The sequence below is a fragment of the Mercenaria mercenaria genome, unplaced genomic scaffold (genome assembly GCF_021730395.1).
Source record: "Mercenaria mercenaria strain notata unplaced genomic scaffold, MADL_Memer_1 contig_3448, whole genome shotgun sequence".
Classification (NCBI taxonomy): Eukaryota; Metazoa; Mollusca; class Bivalvia; order Venerida; family Veneridae; genus Mercenaria; species Mercenaria mercenaria.
The window spans coordinates 20,463-42,568 of NW_026461586.1; the positions used below are offsets into that span (position 1 = coordinate 20,463).

At 33.1% G+C, this 22,106-nt stretch overlaps 1 protein-coding gene across 1 annotated transcript; it reads right to left on the reverse strand.

Annotated features, from left to right (window-relative positions):
* Positions 1 to 1,866: 1,866 nt before the first annotated feature.
* On the reverse strand, positions 1,867 to 21,381 carry LOC128553067 (uncharacterized). The gene is made up of 5 exons (XM_053534177.1): positions 21,327 to 21,381; positions 20,102 to 20,292; positions 8,375 to 9,046; positions 7,973 to 8,203; positions 1,867 to 6,365 (listed from the first exon to the last, which is right to left on the reverse strand). The coding sequence occupies exons 1-4, from the start codon at positions 21,379 to 21,381 to the stop codon at positions 7,988 to 7,990; spliced, it is 1,134 nt and encodes a 377-aa protein (XP_053390152.1). The 3' UTR covers positions 1,867 to 6,365; positions 7,973 to 7,987.
* Between the last annotated feature and the right edge of the window lie 725 nt (positions 21,382 to 22,106).

Here is a 22,106-nt window from a genome sequence, read left to right on the forward strand (position 1 = left end):
ATGCCGCAGGATGTACACTGAGCTCTTAAGATAAGTCTACCATTTTTTGTTGTAAATTTCCTTTCATTTACACAATATATTTGTTTTTTGACTCATTTATATTATACGTATTTAATTTTTTCGTCACCGGGTTCAGAATCTGTTTTTTTTTAATTTGTCAGCAGTGATCAGTTTAGGTCAAGGGTAAGGGGTCAAAATGAGGTCAAAAGTGTTCGCTACATCATAATTTGAACTACTAACACTGGTGCAATACGAGTTGTTATTTCTAAACTATCTTAAAAATGCTAAATCAAGAAAAAAATGCCGGAGTCGAAAATCGTACCGAGGCCGTCGCGCCAATTAAAACTTTCTCGCTGTCATTACCAGCACACACCGAATGAATATGTTTTTAACAATCGTTGAATATAGATATTTTTAATAAATGCCTTTTAGCTGTGGTAAAGCGATAGAAATGCTTTTAAATTTGTAAAATTTAGTAAAAACAACTAATCTTCAGGTGTTCCCGTAACAATAGTGATCAAGTAATTAAGTATCTTGTAACATAAATTTCCTGATACCTTAACATTTTCTTTTTTTGTTGGCATACGATCTGGAGGCCGGTGCCTTAAAACTCGACTGTGCGATTACTATCTATGAAACTATCTGAAAATGAAAATACGTGGGAGGGATTTTGTCCATTTAGTAAACATTCAGCGAAAGGTGTTTGTCCTTTTTTATACATAGTTTTTACTAGCGAGCTTCTTTATGAAAACTATAATTTTAGCGATATGGTATAGAATATAGTGGGAAGAATTGGTCCAGATAAATTTTCAAGTCGTACGCCACATGATCAGAATAATTAGGTATGTCAAAGAGTACTGTTCGCAAAGCCACTTTGTTGATTTTCTCATGGCGCGGCTTAAATAGTAATAATGCGACACCACTTTTCTCATTTAGGGAACTACACTTCAAACTTGTTATATTTAAAATTCTAACACGGCCAGCAAATAACCTACAAACTTGTAGAGCAAAATCTATCTCTGCTTTTCTTAAATAATCGACGCGCGTGCAATTAGTTCATCCAATCGAGGTGCGTAGTACGATCGTTAAAAGTAGTTTCATTTTTTGTCCTGACACTGCTGAGTATGTCGTGTTAGAATCGAAATAACAAGTTTCCAAGTGTGTTTTACCTAAGAATAACCCAAGTTTTTCGTTCTAATGCGAAACGATATATCATTAAGGCCTATGATTAACCACGATTGGGAACTTATTATTTCTTGAATATAAATTATAACTAAAACAGACTTTCAAAAATATACTGCATGAAAAGTGTATACAAACATTTATTTTTCACGGTGATGTTCATGGGCGGATCCAGTTTCCAGAGACATGACCCACGGAGGTGGTATATAGATGGGATGGGGGTTTGTTATCTTCTATATTTAAGGATCTGTCAATTAGTAAAGTAAAGTAAATTGTTACGTTTCGTGCTGGTCAATATGGATTTTCGCTATGCTGCCTAAATAAACAGATACTAGGATCGTGATGTCCCGACATTTTTCGTTAACATCATAACTTTACACACGGCATGTTGCTTTCAACAGACATTTTCAGATCGTTATTTTTAAATGCTGACACCATACCTTTCGTTAACGAAATACACACATTTTGTCTGCGGTCACGGTTATGGAGTTATTACGAATCTACATTGAAACTGTTCATCTTGTAAGTGTTACATATGGCGAATGTAAATAACAAAATATGCAGATTTCGAAGCAATTTTCTTTTCCAATGAATTAATTTAAGTAATAAAAATATGGGTTATTTGGAATTGATTAGTCTTATTTTGTCGACATGAACATCGGAGAGAAAAGAGAAGGAATGAAATAAAACCTTGTTATTTTATTCCTTGAAAATTTACAGGAATACGTATGTATCTTCGTTTTGAACTGTTTGCAAAAAAAACAACAACAGAATATTACACCAAATTTACCTGTTGTTCTTCATTTTCAAATTATATGGATAATTATGCCATAAATTGCACGATCATATCTAAATGCACATACTTTACCGAATGTTTAGTCACACTATTTCATGCAAACAGAACACATATAACCCTTTGTGTATTTTATTGAAAAACATGTATGCTAAAATCTAAAACACTTTACACTAGTAGTATCAAGCGAAATTCTCTTAAAGAAAGCAACTAAAGTAAATAGAGGCGATCAGCTGTTAAGAAGTCAAAGGTATAATAGAAGTCAGTGGAAAAAATTGTCGCGTGCTAATTTTGTGTACTTGCAAGATATCCTAATTAATGGTTATAATCGAGGCCTCCGTGGATGAGTGGTTAAGGTCGCTGACTTCAAATCACTTGCCCCTCATCGATGTGGTTTCGAACCTCACTCGGGGCGTTGAATTCTTCATGTGAGGAAGCCATCCAGCTGGCTTACGGAAGGTCGGTTGTTCTACCCAGGTGCCCGCTCGTGATCAAATAATGCACGGAGGGGCACCCGGGGTCTTCCTCCACCATTAAAGCTGGAAAATCGCCATATGACCTATCATGTGTCGGTGCGACGTTAAGTCCAAAAAAAATAATGGTTATAATCGATAGGTGTGATAATCCATTCTAACACGATCCGCAGCAGCTGCTATATAAACATATAGCGAATTCGCCTATACATGAATCTACGATAAAATATAGCTCTTCCATTCCGCCCTACGATTGTAACATGACTGTGAGATTCTACTCTGCTTCCATTATATACAGTATAATACCGACTAAATATTCGATTTTTCAGTGCTAGTAGTAATAAAAAGTACATCAAATTTTCTGAAACAAACAATTTCTAACTGATGAATTTATTTGTTGATATTTTTACCGTAAGAAAATGTTTCAGCCCGGTAAGTTTCAACTTCAACACCAGTGCATCTATGTCTGGTCGTGTGTGTAGTGTACAATTCCTGCGTTGTAGCTAGGCACCACAAATGTCAACTAGATTCTACTTTGACAGTAAATAAATCATAATTCATGTTCCAATCTTCCAGACTCAAGTGTTTACGTGTTTATATGCCGCCGCAATGTCCTAGCGTGTATGTTTCAGTGCCATCATGTAGGTGACGTGTACTATTTTTAGAAACTGCATATATAAACTCTGCATTAAGTATTTATCTCTGATTTCTATATCCGACCTTAGATGTTATTAAAAATAACATTTTCACGGCAATAACTACTTAATAACTTAATTAAAATTTATTGAATATCGGAAAATTCCGTTTGATGTAACGCTTTCCATTCGTGGGGAGGTTTTTATAATAGCATATGGCCAACCGAATGACATATCGCGCTAAAATGTAGTGCTGTAAAATGCGAAGAATTTGCGTGGTTAGAATCGAAATAATAAATATGTTCCAATAATTTTATCAGTTGATAAAATATGGGCAGTCGTTCGGACGCGAATATTAAATCACTCGTGCTACGCACTCGTGATTTAATTATTACGCATCTGAACTCCTGCCCATATTTTATTAACTGATAAAATATAGGCACATATTTATTATTTCTTAAATCAAATTCAGTCACAATTTATCAATGCATGAGTTTCTTAAACTGATCTTATATTTTATCTGTCTTGCGACGCATAGTAAAGGCTGTTGTGTGATTTGGTGAAAATTGCATTTATTTTTTTATGTGTTTTATATGACTCGTAAAAGAATAATGAAATAAAGTGCAATAATAAATATATAGCAGGCATTTCCAAATATGTCCAGCCCTTTCCGATCAGCATGTTTTAAGCACTGACTCACATTTTGTCTTTCTTTCATTTTAAAACAGAAAATCATTTTACATTTCCAAATGATAAATAAAATACGAAAAAAATACTGAAATAATACCCAAAATAAATATATTAGAGATCCTTTCCGATGTTCAATCCTTTTCGGTGAGCGTGATTTATACGCTGATGTGTAAAATATATGTAAATTCATCTAAAACTGAAGAAAGAACCTTTTGTACTTTTATTTTCTGTTTTAACTTTTTAGTGAAATATGACGTAATAATCAAATAAATCACAAAACAAACATAGCAGACCGTTTCAGACCATTTCATTTACCGGCTCATATATTGTCATTTATTCGTAAAAACTGTAAGATCGATAGATATTTTTATTTGCATAACTCATTTTCTTTTTAAATAAAGAAATAAAATATGAACAATAGTTCAATAATATCGAATAATAAACATGTGACAGACATTTCCCGATAATATTAAGACCTTTCCAGTATCTCGTCATACCGGGTATAAATGGTAAATTACATTTTCACAATTTCAAAGTAGAATGAATTGCAGTTTTTTTGTTTGTTTCTTTTTGTTACCGATCCACTTATTTGTAAACGGAACGCCTATCGAACTTTTGATTGCCTGAATGATTTTCGATTAAAACTTCTCGTTTAGATACCATTTGACTTATTGGGAACGCCGCCAAGCTTTTGATTGGCTGATCGATTCTCGATTAACGCTTATCGTTTAGATATCATTTGATTGAAAGATTACTGAGATAACCGTTAGTCAAAGGCCTAGATCTTGTCAGTGGGCCAAGAGATATTTGTCTTCATTAGCTCAGTTGGGGGCTAATGAATATCACAGTATGGTTTCAATAAACAAGGGTCATTGTTTATTGGAAATACAGTCTACTTTATAAGTGTAACAATTAGTGAGAACGGGTAACATTGTATTTTTTAAATAAATATCTGATAACTTTTAATTAAGTTTTATCTATTTTGACAAGAAAAATATTTGGTGATTAAACATAATATTAAAATAAGAAGAACCTTCTTTAGGAATATATCGCAAACTTCATTATGTTTTAGGAGTAATATGCAACTTCTTATTATTTTTCAAGTACTGTCAGGAGCTACGCACACAATCAAACTTTACTTTTCTTAAAAACATCTATTGCAGAGTACTGTAAATACCATTTGTCTAAGATTGAAAACCGAATGTCCATTTCAGGGTTATAAAGTAAAGCACGAAAAACGTAAACAAAAAACGTTAGGCAAACCGCAATCAAAAATTCAGAACAGACAGAACACAATAATTTGATTATATCCAGTAATATTATATTCCATAATTTCATGTTTATTAGAAAATCATTTTCTTATTCTTTTTGAAAGTTTTCTATATAAAGTTTATGGAAGGGTCATCTTCACCGGTATGACCTTTTTCATTATTATTATGATACTAGTATTATAAGATATTGTTTGTCAACACAAGAAAAAGTCATTGAGTTTTCACTATAATACATGTACCTGAGTTTTATTATCATTATTATTTTTGATATTATCACTATATTTTTATGCTTTTAATTTGTAATATTATAGAATAATTATAATCTGATGATAATAATTGTCTGTATAATAATAATAATGATAATATAGATATAGTTATAATAATAATGATAATAATCATTATAAAAATAATACCTATTATTATTATAATAACATCTATTATTATTATTATTATTATTATTATTATCATTATCATTATTATTTCACATTCAACAAGGGAATATTAATTTCTTTCAACTCCACTGTACGTTTGGTTTTCATCTTCATGGTCTAGTTTGGATTCCTGCTGTGCTAATTGCCCTCTACTCAGCTACTGTTACATTATCGCTGATAAACAGCAGATAAGATGAGAGTTGTATATTGGATTTCTGTGTGTGTGTGGGGGGGGGGGGGGGGGGGGGGGGGGGGGGGCGTGGGGAGTGTACACTTATATAGTAATGAATCTAGGTCTTTAACGGAAACGGGAACCGTTTCGAAAGCGTTTACAAACGAGATTACAGGGAAATTTATCGCGAGCGCCACTGTACATTATACACTGTACACGAGCATGCAGTAAATCAGATAACGAGCCGCAGTGACCGGTACTGATGCTTTGTATGGGCTGAGGTTTGTATAGCGATGCATACCGATTCTGATACGTATACATTGAATACCACAATGCAAAGTAAGTGCCTATTTAATATGTTTCTGATCTCTTAAATTTATTTCATTGTTAGTAATTCCCGTGGATTGTAAGTATACTAAAGCTGGAAAAGCCTCGTTAAATCTACTAGTTTGTGTCTATATCGTCTGCGTCACTAAATTTGCTCTTAGAGCTCCAAGTGTTTTGCCTACTATCATCGAAGGCGATCAAATTCTTCTGATCTCTTTATTTTATTGTTAGTAATTCCTGTGGATTTTCAATGTATTGAAGCTGGACTATCCTATTTGAGACTACCAGTTTATGTCTTTTCCGTCTCTGCCATTAAATTTGCTCTTAGAGCTCACAGGAATCTACTTAATCGAAGACGACCACCTGCAGCTGCTCGACCATCACAAGTAGCCTGTAAATACGGATTAAAGTAAACAAATTACAATAACGGTTTTAGATTTTCTATATTGTACAATTTTCCTACAACATTTCATTAATGTTATAAAAGCGCGGTGAGGAGGTTGATATCACTTTAAAATGTAAGAAGTCATATGAGAGCTTACTAATTATTGAGATGCTGTCCTATAATATGAGTTCTGCAGTTACCTTGCAAATTAATTCATTGTGATGTAAAAAAACTGGGGTAGAGAATACTTACTATAACAATACATGTATACAGAAAAGAAAATGTATTTATGTTAAAATGATGTACGTTGTTGACAATTAAGGTACTTCTGCATTGATTCTTTCGAGAGTGATTTGAAAAATATGGTCCTCACACATGTTTACATGAAGACTGTCGCAAGTTTAATGAAATTCTCACATTCGTAGTAGACGTTATGGTTATGTGTATATGATTAAATAGATTCGCACGTTTCAAGCTGATTTTGGATGGTTTAAACGTTTTGATATCAAATTTTATTTTTCGAAGATAGTAACGCTGTCGTCTTGAAAAGTTACGTGTTGTCAACCAACGTAATTCATGAAACATTTTTTGTTTCCGTATGCCGAGTGCAGAATTAACGTTAGTCCATTACGTCCGGTTTGGTAGAACTGATTATAAAATTACATCCATTATTTGCTAAGTTTTACTAAAACAGTCTGCAGATGTCGTCGTAAATGTTTATGGCCTTTCTGCATACAATTCAACTTTTGTGAAAAGGGTCGGCTAACTTGGGAGCAATTACGTAAAAGTGGCATTTTTTGCAAATATTAAATCACTGGGTTAGGTCATATAGATACATTATGATACCTGTATGAACAGTTCAAATAATTCAGATTGCTTTTCCATTTGAGAGGAACGTAGTTGTAAAACGTACATATGAAGTTTAAACTGCGTAGGAGTAGATTCCATAGTATCATTGTTTCATGATAGTATAGACCTGTTTGGTACTGTATGCTCTAAGTGATATTTGCCAAACATATGCAAAACGACCCTTTTTATCTAGTTTTAAAGATTCAGTATTTATTTTTGTATAGCTGATAATAGGAATTATTTGAAAGTAATTCAAAATGTTTAGGTGTCAAATGAGCTGAAAAAAGATTTCTTTCAATGTTAATGACCAATTTTACAATAAAAATAGCTTTTATCTTTGAAATGCGTGAACATACTTTATTTATTTAATTTCATTGGGACTTTACATTGCATTCTTTAAAATCGCATGAAACTGCAGGTCGTCCTTAAAAGTCTAAAAGAAAATATGAATATTTGTTAGAAATTTAGCCGTTATTGCCCAAAACTCAAACTCAATATGTGTCGCCGATCTTCAAAGTGTACAATAATACCATGTTTCCTCACTATATAAACCTTAAGATATATTCTTAAACATTTAATTTGTTAAAATTGTTTAATGTTCTTTATAAATAGTCTTTATTGAAATAAAGGTCAAATAACTTAGAACGTGTTTTGATATGGTTTTACATTAAAAAAAAATCTTTAAAATTTTTGAATTTATTTGAAACCTTAGTTTCAACGGTACATGCATATTTGTAAATCCTTACTGATGAAAAGGCACGTACATTTTGTTTCCTGTTCTATTCTTCTTTTCTCGTTCCTCGTTCAGCAGCTTCACGCTTTCGTCTTTCTTCTTCTTTCTGTTCTTCATATTCTCCTCTGACATCAAACACTGGTTGGTTCAAAAGTGTCATCACTGATATAGCTCCAACTGCCATACCGACGGCTGCACCCAATGGAGGACCAACCATCATACCAATACCAATACCAATACCAGCACATACACCAAGTACACACTGTAAAAAGCGACAAATTTATTGTTGACGGAAAATATTCCAATATCGTTAAAAATTGTTTGTTTTGAATAATCATTTTCTTCTTGAATCCAATTAGATAAAACATTTTGTTTGAAATTTTAGTGCATATTCATCAATCCTATTTGATAAAGATGCAAATACCATTCATACCATTTTTGTGGGTACACTCGTTCCGCGCTCATATTCTTCAAGCTTTCGTCTTGCTTCATCTTGCCGATGTTTCTCCTTTTCTCTTTTGCGTTTTTCCTCATTTCGCTGTCGCATCTCTTCTTCTAAATTTCGTCTTTCTTCGTCTTGCCGAGTTTTCTCTTTTTCTCTTTTGCGTTTTTCCTCATCTCGCTGTCGCATCTCTTCTAATTTTCGTCGTCTTTCTTCTTGCTGTTTTTTTCTCTCGTCTTCCTCTCGCTTTCGTCTCCTCTCGCCTTCGTCTTTCCACTTCTTGCGTTCCTCCTCCGTTTTTCTTTCTTCTTCTCGCAGGCGTTTTTCCTCTGCCTCTCTTTTGCGTTTTTCCTCATTTCGCTGTCGCATCTCTTCTTCTAAATTTCGTCTTTCTTCGTCTTGCCGAGTTTTCTCTTTTTCTCTTTTGCGTTTTTCCTCATCTCGCTGTCGCATCTCTTCTAATTTTCGTCGTCTTTCTTCTTCTTGTTTTTTTCTCTCGTCTTCCTCTCGCTTTTGTCTCCTCTCGCCTTCGTCTTTCCACTTCTTGCGTTCCTCCTCCGTTTTTCTTTCTTCTTCTCGCAGGCGTTTTTCCTCTGCCTCTCTTTTCCCCACATCTTTTCTTTTTTCGTCTTGGTTGTGCTGTCGTCTATAAATGATGTTTTCCTAAATATATATAACAGGTAAAGGTTACAGTGGTTTATGGGTATCTTAAGATACAAATATAAATCATTTATCATTTGTGAATGGAAAATACATTTCTCCAATGCTCTGGTCCTAACTATCTCATAATTTTCCATACCAGTTGTAGTGATACTAATCTGATTTATGGATTATTATGAAAACCGTGCAATAAAACAGTATATGTTTGGGAAACTGAGAGAAGTCTGAAAGAAAGAATAAGTGAACATTTACGTGATATCAGACAGCAGGTTGATAAGCCTATCAATCGCAATTTTGTTGGTCATACTGAAAGGGACTTGCAGGTAGTAGTATTGCAAAAGTTATACCATAAAGGCCGCTTTTACAAACAGATAGTAGAGGAAAAATGGATAAAGAATCTGGCAACAAAATTTCCATATGGTTGCAATGTTAAATATAAGACATATATTCACTGACAGACACATGCGGAATAATACTGGAAGTGACGATACGTCGTGTTTAAAGGAAATGATGTCACGTCATTACGACAAAAGAAGTATTATGTAATGCATGTTACATAGCTGTATCGATGACTTTTCATGTTTCGATAAAGACCAGATGGCTGAAAATTCAATTAAGAGAGATTATAATAAGAATTTTTATATATACTTCCCTATGGAAGATGTTTGAATGATAATTTTCCGTAACTTAGCATTATCCTACGAGTTAATTTTAGAGTTTTATATTTCAACTTTGGTTAATCATTGCTCAAGTCAATTATTTCTGAATATTTGAAACAAAGTTTCGAAGAGTTTCCCTAGTTTGCAATGAAGGAAATGTTTTAAATGAAACACTCAATGTTATTTTTTGCGACTAGTGTTACTTTTAAGAGATTAGGTTACCATTTCTCCACTATGCGTATACGAAGTAAAAATGTATTAAAATACTATGAATATGGTATAACGTAGAGCCAATACATCAACATATTATTCTGGTCAGTATCAACAAATACACTCAAAAGTATTTTTTTGAAATTTTACCCTATGGAGAATTTTTTCATGTGTATATCTTGCTTTTTTGGAACATTGCATTTCCTGTTTGATATTTGTTTTAAGAAATAGATTTGTGAAGGACTGGAAGTAAAGAACTTAGAGACACTTTCAATATTGTCGCTGATACATTGTTTAAACGTATTACTGCTGTCTCATGTTATGTGCAGGAAACAGAAGTGAACAGACTACAGCACAGAAACTCAAATTTCTATCTAATTTGATCAAGTTGAAATGTTTAAAATTAATTTCGAGACAGTATAAATGTAGTTTGTGGATACTAGTATGACAATAACACGAACCATGTATGAAACATAAAATTGTGGACTTTGAATGCAGAAAAGGTCTAATGTCACACACTGTCGTGAATTGTAACATATATAAATCCAAAAGAATGTGTGTCTTAAGTAGTTTTGCACAAGCAACTCAAATTTAATGTAGAATTTGATTTAAACCTTATTTTTCAAAACTTCTGAATATACTTAATTGTAAAAACGCTTTTAAACCAAAGTAGAAAATACCAGGTACTTGAACATGCAGCTTTCTAAAAGGCTAGTTAGAATTCACGCTGTCATTTGTCAGAGATAGGCTACGCTTGTAAATAAATAATATTATTACAAAATTAATACCGCTATTGTTTTGGTGCACTTTGCGGACTTACGATAAAGTCAAATATATTTAATATATCAATCTGAGCAGTACACTCCCTGTAAATGCGCACTACGTAAGCGCTCAAGCCCTTCTCACACACTATACCTATAGTGTGGACTTCGTTAATGTGTAAAGACGTGTAAAAAAAGACAAATTTCACCGACATCTGGTTAATTGTAATGTGTTATTTTTTAGAAAAGTAATAAAAGGAAAAAAAAAAAAAAATAGCTCTCAGCTCATTTACACGTCGGATAGTTAAGCCTTACCATGTATGTTATACTTTTTCGCATTTATGCTTGATGATATAGAATACTAGAAAATTGTGACACGAACATACTGTTAACTTTTCCCACTTTAGTCTTTTAATTAGAGTTCAGCAATGCATGGTTTTAATAGATGTATTGTCACCTTGGAATAAAATTTGTTTTACAATAACTTCGAAATTCCTCAGAAATAATATCATGTACCCCACCCACCTAATTCATAATTTCAAAATAACATAGGCCTAAAAACAGTTGTTCTTCATCATCAGCCACATCATATGGCACAATGGTTTATACTCTGGCACCAATACTTCTTGAATTATCCCCCTTTTAACATAGAATTTCAGGTGCACTTTCACTTTTTCTCAGTTATTGCTGAATAGATTTAATTCAAATTTTAAATAGTTGTGTTGTTTCATATCATCACATTCATCATATGACACAAGGTCCGTAACTCTGGCACAATTTTTCTTGAATTAAGCCCCCTTTTTAGTTAGAAATTTATGGTAAATTTTGATGCATTTTCACTATATCTGTTATTTTAGAAGGGATTTGATTAAGACTGAAAATAATTGTTCATTTTCATTACCTAAAATTTAACAAAAGGTCTTAACTGTGACACCAGTATTTATGATTTATCTCCGTTTTTACTTAAAATTTCAGGTTAAAGAGTTTATGCATTTTCACTCTATCTATGTTATTACCAAACAGATGTGATTCAAACTTGAAACAGCTGTACCATATCGCCATCTACATGATATGACACAAGGGCCATCCCTTTGGCACCTTAGGTTAAAGTTTTAATGCAATTTCATTTTATCTCTTTTATTATCAAATGGATTTGATTCAAACTTAAAATAGTTGTACTACATTATCATCCTCATCATATGATTGAAGAGCCGTAACTATTGCACCAAGTTTTTCTTGTATAATGCCCCCTTTTTACTTAGAACTTCAGATTAGTTTTGGTGCACTTTCGCTATATCGTTGTTATTACTTAATGAATTTGATTGAAACTTAAATTATTTCTTCCAGATCATCATTCTTATCATACGGCACAAGGTCTGTCACTCTGGCACAAATATTTTAAGAGTTACATCCTCTTTTTATTAAGAATTTCAGCTTAGCTCTGATGCTTTTTATATTTCTGATCTTACTAAATGGATTTAATCAAACTGAAAATGGTTGTTTAACATCACCACTCACATTATACAACACAAGTTTGATAATGCTGGCACCAGAACCTTCTAAGTTATGCCCATTTATACTAATTAATAGAATTTTCAGTTCAATTTGAGATGCACATTTGCCGTATCTCCAGTATTTAGTTTTCTAAATAGATTTGAATTATAAGCCGCTTAATATGACACATGATGCATTACTTTTGCAGAAGTTTTCCATGAATTATGTTTATACTGATTTAATGTTTTGAGACGAAAGTTATTGTCCATTGTCCACATTTGAGTCATTAAACACTCCAGTGACAACTCCAGCTTCCCCAGCATCGAAATAGTCGAGTACGCTGTCTCCTATGATAGCTCTTGTAAGATTTTTCAATCTATATATCTACAAGCGCTTTCATAAGAAGGACTCGTACATTAAGGCTGATTACTTGCAGAACTGAAAGTCAGTGTGTGAATTTCACAACTGTATATATTTCAGTTGTAGCTTCTATAGATGCCTCCGTGGCCAAGGTCGCTGACTTTGAATTCATTGTCTCTCACAGACGCGGAATCGAAACCTCACTCGGGGTATGAAATTCTCTGTGTAAAAACAAAATCTAGCTGGCTTATCGAAGGTCGATGGCTCTACCTAGGTGTCCCTCTAAGCCTGGGAATGCCTAGAGGGTCACCTTTGGTCTTTCAACACCAAACATGCTGGGCATTCGCATTATGACGTTAATTGTGTCGTTTCGGCGTTACTCTGAACCCAACAAAATTAAACAGATAAATACTGTTCCCGTTTTCTGTTTGTTTCTTTTATTTAAATGAATATACAACAGGTATTTGTTTGTTTCAGTTTTGTTATGTATGTGATTGCCACTTTAGGCTTTGCTTTACTGACGAGTCATTGTTTATTGACCTAGTTTTGAAACATCATGAAAATAAGTTTTATATTTTCTATTTTATTCCAGAATGATATACTACAATACTGATATTTAGGGTGTAACAGTTATTCTTAAAGTTTGGATTGGTTTTGTTTTTTGCAGAATATTCTTTTTATTCAAAGTGTTACATGAAAGTTCTGAAACCTTCCATGATAAATTAAATAGGAAACTGGCTGAGGAAAGGACAAAACCTTCAAATGTTATTAGCATTCCCTGTATTTCTTTATAACAGAATATTACCAGTTTGGATGTTGATGTTAAAGATTTGAAGCAATTGTTGCATTGAGGACATAAACGTTATCTTTGAAGAGAACATTTATAATCTTTGGACATGCTTAAACATGTTAAATACATTTTGATTTGTGAATAATTTGGCGTTATTACTCATTGGATTTTGATTTGACAAGAACAGGATTTTGAGTATTCTTTAGATTGGATTTCACGGCTATTTGACATTTTTCAGTATTTGAATTTTTACTTTTATGAATAGAATTTTGTTATGGTTTATAGTTGCTGTTACTTTTACTTATTGCAACATACAATCGTTACCCTGTGATGTAATAGTTCAACGTCAAAATAAAATACGTTGACAGCGAACAATACATGCGATATTTTTATGAGTGGTTTAGCATGGTTTATATTTGATCGTACATGTAAACAAACCTATTTCATTTTAGAACGCTCTTCTAAGTGAAGTGTATAATGTTTTTATGGAATTAAATGTAAATAGCTTGAATGACAACGAAAAATCTTCCATTCTACATATAACGTGCGAGATGGTAGTTTTCACACTGTTTAACATGTCCGAAACGTTGCTAATTGGTACTGTTGCACTTAGATTATCGTTTACATTATCATAGACTCCTAGTTTCTTTTACACTATAAATTAAAGCGAAAGTGTTCGATGTAATATTGAACTGAAACAATTATAACAACCTATAGGACAAGCATAGTTAAGAAAGTAAGTTCAGTGATTTTATTCTGAAACATGTTTGATCTTTTGTAAAAATGCTTTTTTAACAAAGTGGAAAATGACAGGTACTTCAAAATGCAGCTACCTGAATTGTCATTTGTCAGGTAAACTTTTGTAAGTAAATAATATTATTTCAAAATTAATACAGCTACTTGTACTCTTTGGACTTATGGTAAAGTAATGAGTAGTAAAACTTGTGTAAATGCTCTCTACGTTAGCGCTTGCTCACAAACCATACCTATAGTTCGGACCCCTTTAATATGTAAATGCATATGAACAAAAATGGCACATTTTGCCGACATCTTGGTGGCTGTAATGTTGTTTTTTTTTTATAGAAATAACACATTAAAATAGAAAAATAGCGCTCAATTCATTTACACTGATAGTTTAGCTTTATCATGTATATTATAGTTTTTCACATTTATGCCTGATGATAAAGAATACTTGTACCAAAAATTATGACATCAAAACACTGATAACCTTTCTATATTTAACCTTTACTTCAAAGTGAGGTTTCAGTTCTTCATTGTTAAAATCATTGGAAAAAAGTTTGTTTTACTGTAACTTCCACTTTCCTCAGAAATAATATTCGTACCCCACCAACCTTATCTGTATATTTTAAAATGTTATAGGCCTTAAAGGCGCTCGCTACAGTTTTTCCGGACGGGTCGATATTTACCCCAACACTGTGCTAATTTGTGTGTGTTTCTAATCGATGTAGCTCATTGCGTTGCATCGGTCTTCTGCGCATGCCTGGAAGTCATTATCTAATGTCGCGCACGGCAAAAATGCGCAAATTATTGTATGTTTGCATGCATTTAATGTATAATATGTATAATATACTGACTAGAGGTTTGGGTAAGTATCATCATGGTTACGTAATATATACATTTAAAGAACTTTTAGCTCAAATTGCTTCAATCCGACATATACTGGAGTCTGTAATTTATACCGGCGCTCCAACTCTGCATTGAGTCACAGCTGTTCCTAATCCCGTACCGTACCCATACCGTACATCCGTATTCGTAAACTATAGGTTTTGTTCGGAGAAAGGCGGAAACTTTCATCGTTCTATGACATCAAACACTGAAAGAGTATTTCTTACCAACCTGCGTTGTATAAATGCCCGCCACACCCCACCTCGTTGTAATTTGATTTAATGATATACTCCTAAACCTTAAATGAGCTCAAGATATGTCTCAAAATGGATAAAACAATTTACTAGATGCGTACTGGTTGCGGAAAACGCTAACTAAGACGCAAAAGTAATTATAAATACATGTGATGTATTCTTTGTTCTTATAGATAAGACTTTCTGTTAGTCTTAAACTTTTTAGAAACACATTCGTACAGTGATAGAAAATGCCGAAGTGCCTAAAGCCAGTCACCATTAATGTGAATGGTATTTTACTCAAGTATGATAATGCACACAACGCCATTAATTAACAGAGCTTTTGATTTCGGTAAGAAGTGCATAAGTACACTTGTCTGTTGTTGTTGTTGTTTTATTATTATTATTATTATTTTAGAAAATATTTGAAACGATCAATCAAGCGTATCTAGATAAGTATTTATTGTCTTGTACATACTTTGTTCTTTGACTTATACGCAAAGCTACCGGAAAACCAAAAGATATAGGGTGACCAAGTGAAATATAGTACAACAGTACTAAAAGGGTAATCAAGAGTATTTAATCGGATAATGGCGGAAAGAAAAAGAAATCCCCAATTCTTATCCAGTTGACATTTTTATGTCTAATGTATCCAGTTCCTGTTTTCATTTCGGTGCGGATCTATAATTGACATTTTCGTAGCCTTTACAGGGAAAATTTTGCATTTTTAGAAATGTCAACATTTATTTAACATGTGTTCACATCCATATCTAGCTGTCAGTTTGAAAGATATTTCGTAGTGTTGACCTGTCAGACAAAAATCTCTCTTAAAAGATACATGATCTCTACTTTTCTTGATTTTTTTGTGGTTAATAGGTCATCTAGGAACATAAGGCTAGTAATTCTTTTTAAAACGGGCCTGTCTATAACCCCACTCCCTCCAAATGCCATATGAAAGTCAGAAGATGGCGTTGGGGCAAGTTTTTATGTATGTTTCAGATCAGAGAGCCATTTGTCAAAATATTAAATCAACTACTGAATAAAGGTTATAGAATATTGCATAAATACACATCGACACATTATTCGTTTTTACACGTGCGCATGCGAAACAAAATGGTCGAACAATCTGAAATCTGAACAGAAAATATTTAAGAACTAGATTCTAATTTATTTTAGGTGTAATTATAGAAAATAAACCGGCGTGGAAGCCATCTGGTCTAGTCTCGTAATGGCGGACAGGTTTTTGAACACTAATTTTTCACTTAGCATGGTCATAGTGGTCTTAATTAAAGCTGGTTTCTGTTTAAATACATTGTTGATGATTATATTTATGACATTTTGGCAGAAAAAAAACGGGAGAGGAGGTTGTATTTGGTGAAGTGAAAAAATGGAAGAATATCCTACTGGTAAAGTCACGTTCTAAAAACGCTGCCTTCCCAAACGCGCACACGATTAAACATGCACACACTACACACAAAAAAGCAACCACACAAGGACAAAACAAACAATTAAAGGAACACATTGGGGCACCGCCTTGGAACGGTTAATGGCAAAACCACCACTGGGAAGCTTAAACAGGTTAATAGTGCATCTAACCTCACTCTTACCCCCACCATGTTCCGAAGTCACAGGACAGTGTAAATAAAAGTTATTCCCGCCAGGTGAAACCCTAACATACACAGAGGCAACAGAAAATGCTCTTGTATATATATGCATTCCTTAAGAACCTAAATCGCATGTACTCAATTCCTTTTCAGAAGACAGAGCAACAAAGGAAACACCCTTAAGGAAAATTGCCATGACCAAACATCTTACTAAGTAAGAAGTAAGACTTTGAAGAAACTCAATTGTAATATCAGCAATACTTCCAGGTACTACCAGGTCACAGCAGTGTGACTTTCATGTGATTTTACAGTAAGAAAATGTGACAAGAGAAATCTCTCTTAGAAGAATCATGACCACTACTTTTTTCTTCATTTTATATCAGTTTTATCAAAACTCCTCAAAATGATGTAAGGATTTGTTCTCCGAAGTAGGTCTAGCTATGTTCGGTAGCTCTTTAAAATGTCAGTTTTATAAAGAATATAAAGAGAATACTATTTAGTTGTGTCTGACCTTAAATGAAGTAAGATAGTGTCAAAAGTGTGTATATATACTGCTTTTTGACAATTGGATTAATCATATCATTAGTAGGCAAACTGCAAAAGTCGAAGTCTTCACCTCTAAAAGACAAAGAGCAAAGCAAAAGTAAGCGAACAAACATGTCTCATAGTTTCACTTTGCAAAACGCAGCAAACGAAAAATACGCAGTATATCATGGAAACAGTAAAAAACAGACTAGTCAAACTTTCAACCATTTGTATCAACCTATACACATGAACTATAATACGGGTAACCAGCAAATACAATCATTGCCATATTTACCACAATACGGTACGGATGCCGTGCATTGTAGGCAACCAATGACACGCCTTGGGCAAAACATACCAGTGTATCAAGGTATGACAAGTACTCCACAGTCGCATTCATAATGGCCCGTCAAGTTTAACAATTTGTAGATTGGACAATGTTGACAAAATTGGGTGAGCTAGGCCAGATAAAATCTATGATGTCAGGATTTACGGTCAATAAAATTGAAATGAATGTGACAGAATTCGAAAATAAAAAAAACCCCTGCCATTTCGACAGCCAGACCACGGAGGATATTAACCAGATGCACCAGGAGTTAGATGCATTTGTTATATGGAGACTGAAACACAAAATTGCGAGAATTTTATAAAAGAGCTGAAATGCAGTGAATTCAAGAATAAACTGATATTTTTCAATGTAGCCGATACACGAGAAAAAAATAAGAGCAAAGAATACATACGATTTCTAAGATAAAAGAAATCGACATGAAGGTGTACAGTGATAAAGATATTGAGTTTCAGAGTGTTGAGCATATGGGAAAATATAACCCTGAGAAAATAAAAACAACACGACCATTGACTGTGAAATTTAAAAGTCATACAGAAAGTGAATATATCAGAGTTTCCAGTGGAAATCTAAAAGATGAAAAAATATAGGCGTGAGCCAACAGTTTCCAAAGGAAATACAAGAAAAACGAAAGTCTCCGATACCTGAAATAAAGAAAGCCAGAGCAGAAGGGAAAAGGGCGTATCTAAAGTTTGATAGGCTAGTAATTGTCAACGAATTAGCCAAGTCAACAGAAGATAAAAATAATGAATATTAGGATCAGTCTGAGAGTGTTGTGAGGGTTCTTTAGTATAGAAAAAGCAGTGAAAAAACTGGAATGTAAAGACTTTTTTTAACTTCATTTCTCAATATGCTCTGATATTTTTGTCTAAAACTTGGGCCACAGTGAAATCAAAAATTGACTTAAAGGATTATGTCCCCTTTTTCTTGTATTGGAGATTTCAAAACAGATGTGCTAGGCGAGCAAGTAGTGGTAAAATTGTTTACGTAAAAGAGTGGCATGCAATAAGTTTTGTGAAAAATGTCCTTAGGCAGTGGACGTTTTTACTTAAACTCTTTTTACAATTTTTTTTGGGATAATTTTACATCAATAAAATAAATATTCGGAGGTACAAAATTAGGTGAGACAGATTTTAGTCTTGTTATGTGTTCACGAGATTTAATTCCTACCTGGATTAACGTACCCCGGGAGGGGTACGTTCCAACGTTCTTCAAGTCCCAACGATATCGTGTTTCAAAATATCAACGACACACACTACAGTTATGTTACTGTGTCACTCCATATGTCTTTAACATGATAACATTATTTTATTGCAGTAAAATATCAGCAAAGGACATAATCAGATTATTTCAATGTTACACGTTGCTCTCATGATATATCAGCAGTTGATTTGCATAACTCAGTAAGACCATGTATACTACAAGTTAAAGAAATGAACGTTATTTGAAAACTAGAAAAAAGCTTATATAAACCCGCAATTATCTATGCAGATGTTATATAATATTTTATTATTGTCATAAATGGTCTGACAATTATATTTGTAGTTTGAAAATAAATCTTGCCGGTAATCTTTACAATGTCACGAAGTGTAACAGAAACTCTAAACGATGACACAATCACATCTTACCAGCTCTCATCGATGTTTTTAATTGTATTTGTACAGATTCACTACAAAATAGAATATCATCATTTTTTATATGTCCCTTCCAGAAATATTGAATGCGATTCCATTTGTTTCACACATCAGATAATTCAGTGCAACACAGCATCAGATGTTATAGTAATGTGAGTGACATTCTTTATGTAAACATGTAGATTGTAATATTGACAATGTTTATAATTGGGTCCTGAAAACAAGTTAATTCGCCATAGAAGGTAGTTGTAATAGTCCCAAAACAAACACGCAAAAATATTTGGTAAAAGTTACATGTTTGGTGATATTCCAAATCACGACAACATCATTGTGATAAAATTATACACGTTCTTTCGTATGGATTTTCAAACAGATCATTGCATGTATAATACAAAACTTTATGTATATTCAAATCCATTGTAAATAAAATGGTATTGATCATAATACAAAATACAGCTAAATTTTCTTTAGTTTAAATCCTAACTCTTTCTCCTGACCAACGCTTAAGAGAACAAAATATTATAATACTAGCCTAGGATTAGAGTAGATTCATTTCTGTTTCTCAAACAGATCGGTACGTACAAAAAGCACCAGAACAAAAAATCAATTCTATTTTACATATCAATTCTATTGCGTGATTTACTCTTTAAAGATCCAAAACTCCTTCTGACTTTTATGAATAAAGTTATGTTTGTTTTACAAACGGATTCTACATATAAAATGTTCAAATATATTGGCCGACAGTGTACAGAATAAATAATTTACCAGACTGATTATTTAATGATAAAATGAATCCAAAGCTCGATATTAACTAACCTTTTCTAAAGTGTCTTTTTTGTCAATGTCAATCCCTGTTTGAAGTTCTACTTTTGTCCCGACTTTTCGGGCAAGTGCCTCCGACAATTTATCAACTGTGTTAGGCGAGTCGTCGTTTTCAAATAATCTAAATGCATTCCTTAATCCATTTTCACCTCTGCATTCGAGAGTTAGATAAACCGACCCTTTCCCTGTAATAAATCTCCATTTTACTATTTAACAACATAACAGTTACATAACAACACACTAGGACTAATTCTTGAATAAAGAAGTTACCTGATTTTTTTTTATTGCACACTTTCGTTCTTACACTTTTCTATGGTGGTTTTGTAAGAAACAAACGTGTGAAATTATGGACATCATTGTGAGCCTTATATAAAGCATAACATGAAACTCGCGTAGATGTTGCAATTGTAAAATATAATTTATTTTTAATATAGGAGTTCTGCCATTGATGAATAAAATTCATTCTAACAGACAAAATATATAATTCAAAATATTTTTCTTTTCATTCTACTTTAATCAACTAGACTAATTTCCTATTATTTATAATTAATATTGTTCCAATTTTAAATGAAGCTCTGTAACAGTAATATGATATTTTAACAATACCAGTTTCTAAAAGAATAAATATCAAGACAAATCTACCGTGTCGCCAAGAACAAGAACATTTAAATTAAATGAGAATTTATGGTTAAGGCATGTATATGTTTTAATAATATAATTTCTAATCGTTACACTTCAATTGCGTTTTTGCGAAATGCGTATAACACTTTCATGATCGAGATCCGGAATACATTTTCCGGATTTTGGTATAGAAAAACTGAGATTGCGAACGGTGAAGAACTGTTTTAAAATAAATAAGAAGTGACTATATACCCAATGTTACACATGAAGTGGTTCATATTTTAACTTAGTACTACGAGGACTGTTCAAAAATAACGTGCGTAGAGATTTTCTCTAACTTTAGAGATGCTTTCTTAAAGTTTGCATTTATTTATATTTGTAACCTAAGTCACAATAAGTTTTTTTTTAGAATACTAAAAAGTCATAATATGATGACCGAACATTGTTGTGGCGTCTGTTTAAGTGGTCTTAAGTAAAGGTGCTATTCCTCAAATTTTTTACATAACTAAAAGATAACTAACTGATTATCTTTGCGAGTCACTGGTGACAGTACATTCATTAAAAACATTAATACTCACTTAGTATAAACTTTGTTTACTCCCGCGTCCCACGTCTGAATGACTCCATACTCTCGGTGTATGTCGTCCTGGCATGTTGCTGCATTTGACTTTCAGACAAACAAGTATACTGACAGTACGAACATAAGCGACCGAACTCAAATCATAGCAGATAAAAAGCGACTGCACCGCTTACGCGTAGCTGTGGTAATTAAAACGTTCTGCGCGCTTTGCCTATCAGTGATTATGTTAAAAAAGAAACATTATAACCAAATTACAGACAGTTTGCGAATTACAATGATATATTCCACATTGCTCTTTACACAATATACGGTTTTTGACAGCAAAAGTCTACGGTATTTTTGAACAACCCCTGTACTTATATTGAGAACAAGTGTAGTTCCAATTTTAATGTGAAGTTTGAGGTTTTTGTTTTATTTATTGAGTAAATATCTACATACGCATTGTATAATCATGATAATTGCTCAACATTTATTTTCATGGGAGAACATACATAGGGCGCTGGTTTTCAATACGTATCAGTATTTATATTTTCGGGGAAGGTGACATGTTATGCTAACTGGCAAACTGGCTGTATGTAGTGTTCGAATCTTTAAAACGCTCTGAGTTATTGAAAATGACAAGATTAAATTATTCATATGAAATAAAAAATGCACTGAATTGGTGTAATGTAACCTGAAGATCATACTACATAAAATGTTGTCGGGGACCGTAATTTCAAAATTGTATATGGTTGATGGGAAGTATAGGTAATACTGCACTGCAATTTTATTGGACAAACCTGATTTAAATACATTTTC

Coding starts and splice junctions, on each gene's coding strand:
- LOC128553067 (XM_053534177.1), bottom strand. CDS start 21,381: ATGCCAGGACGACATACACCGAGAGTATGGAGTCATTCAGACGTGGGA. Junction 20,293..21,326: donor TTCAGACGTGGGACGCGGGA/GTAAACAAAGTT, acceptor GATTTATTACAG/GGAAAGGGTCGGTTTATCTA. Junction 9,047..20,101: donor AAAAAGACACTTTAGAAAAG/GTTAGTTAATAT, acceptor ATATATATTTAG/GAAAACATCATTTATAGACG.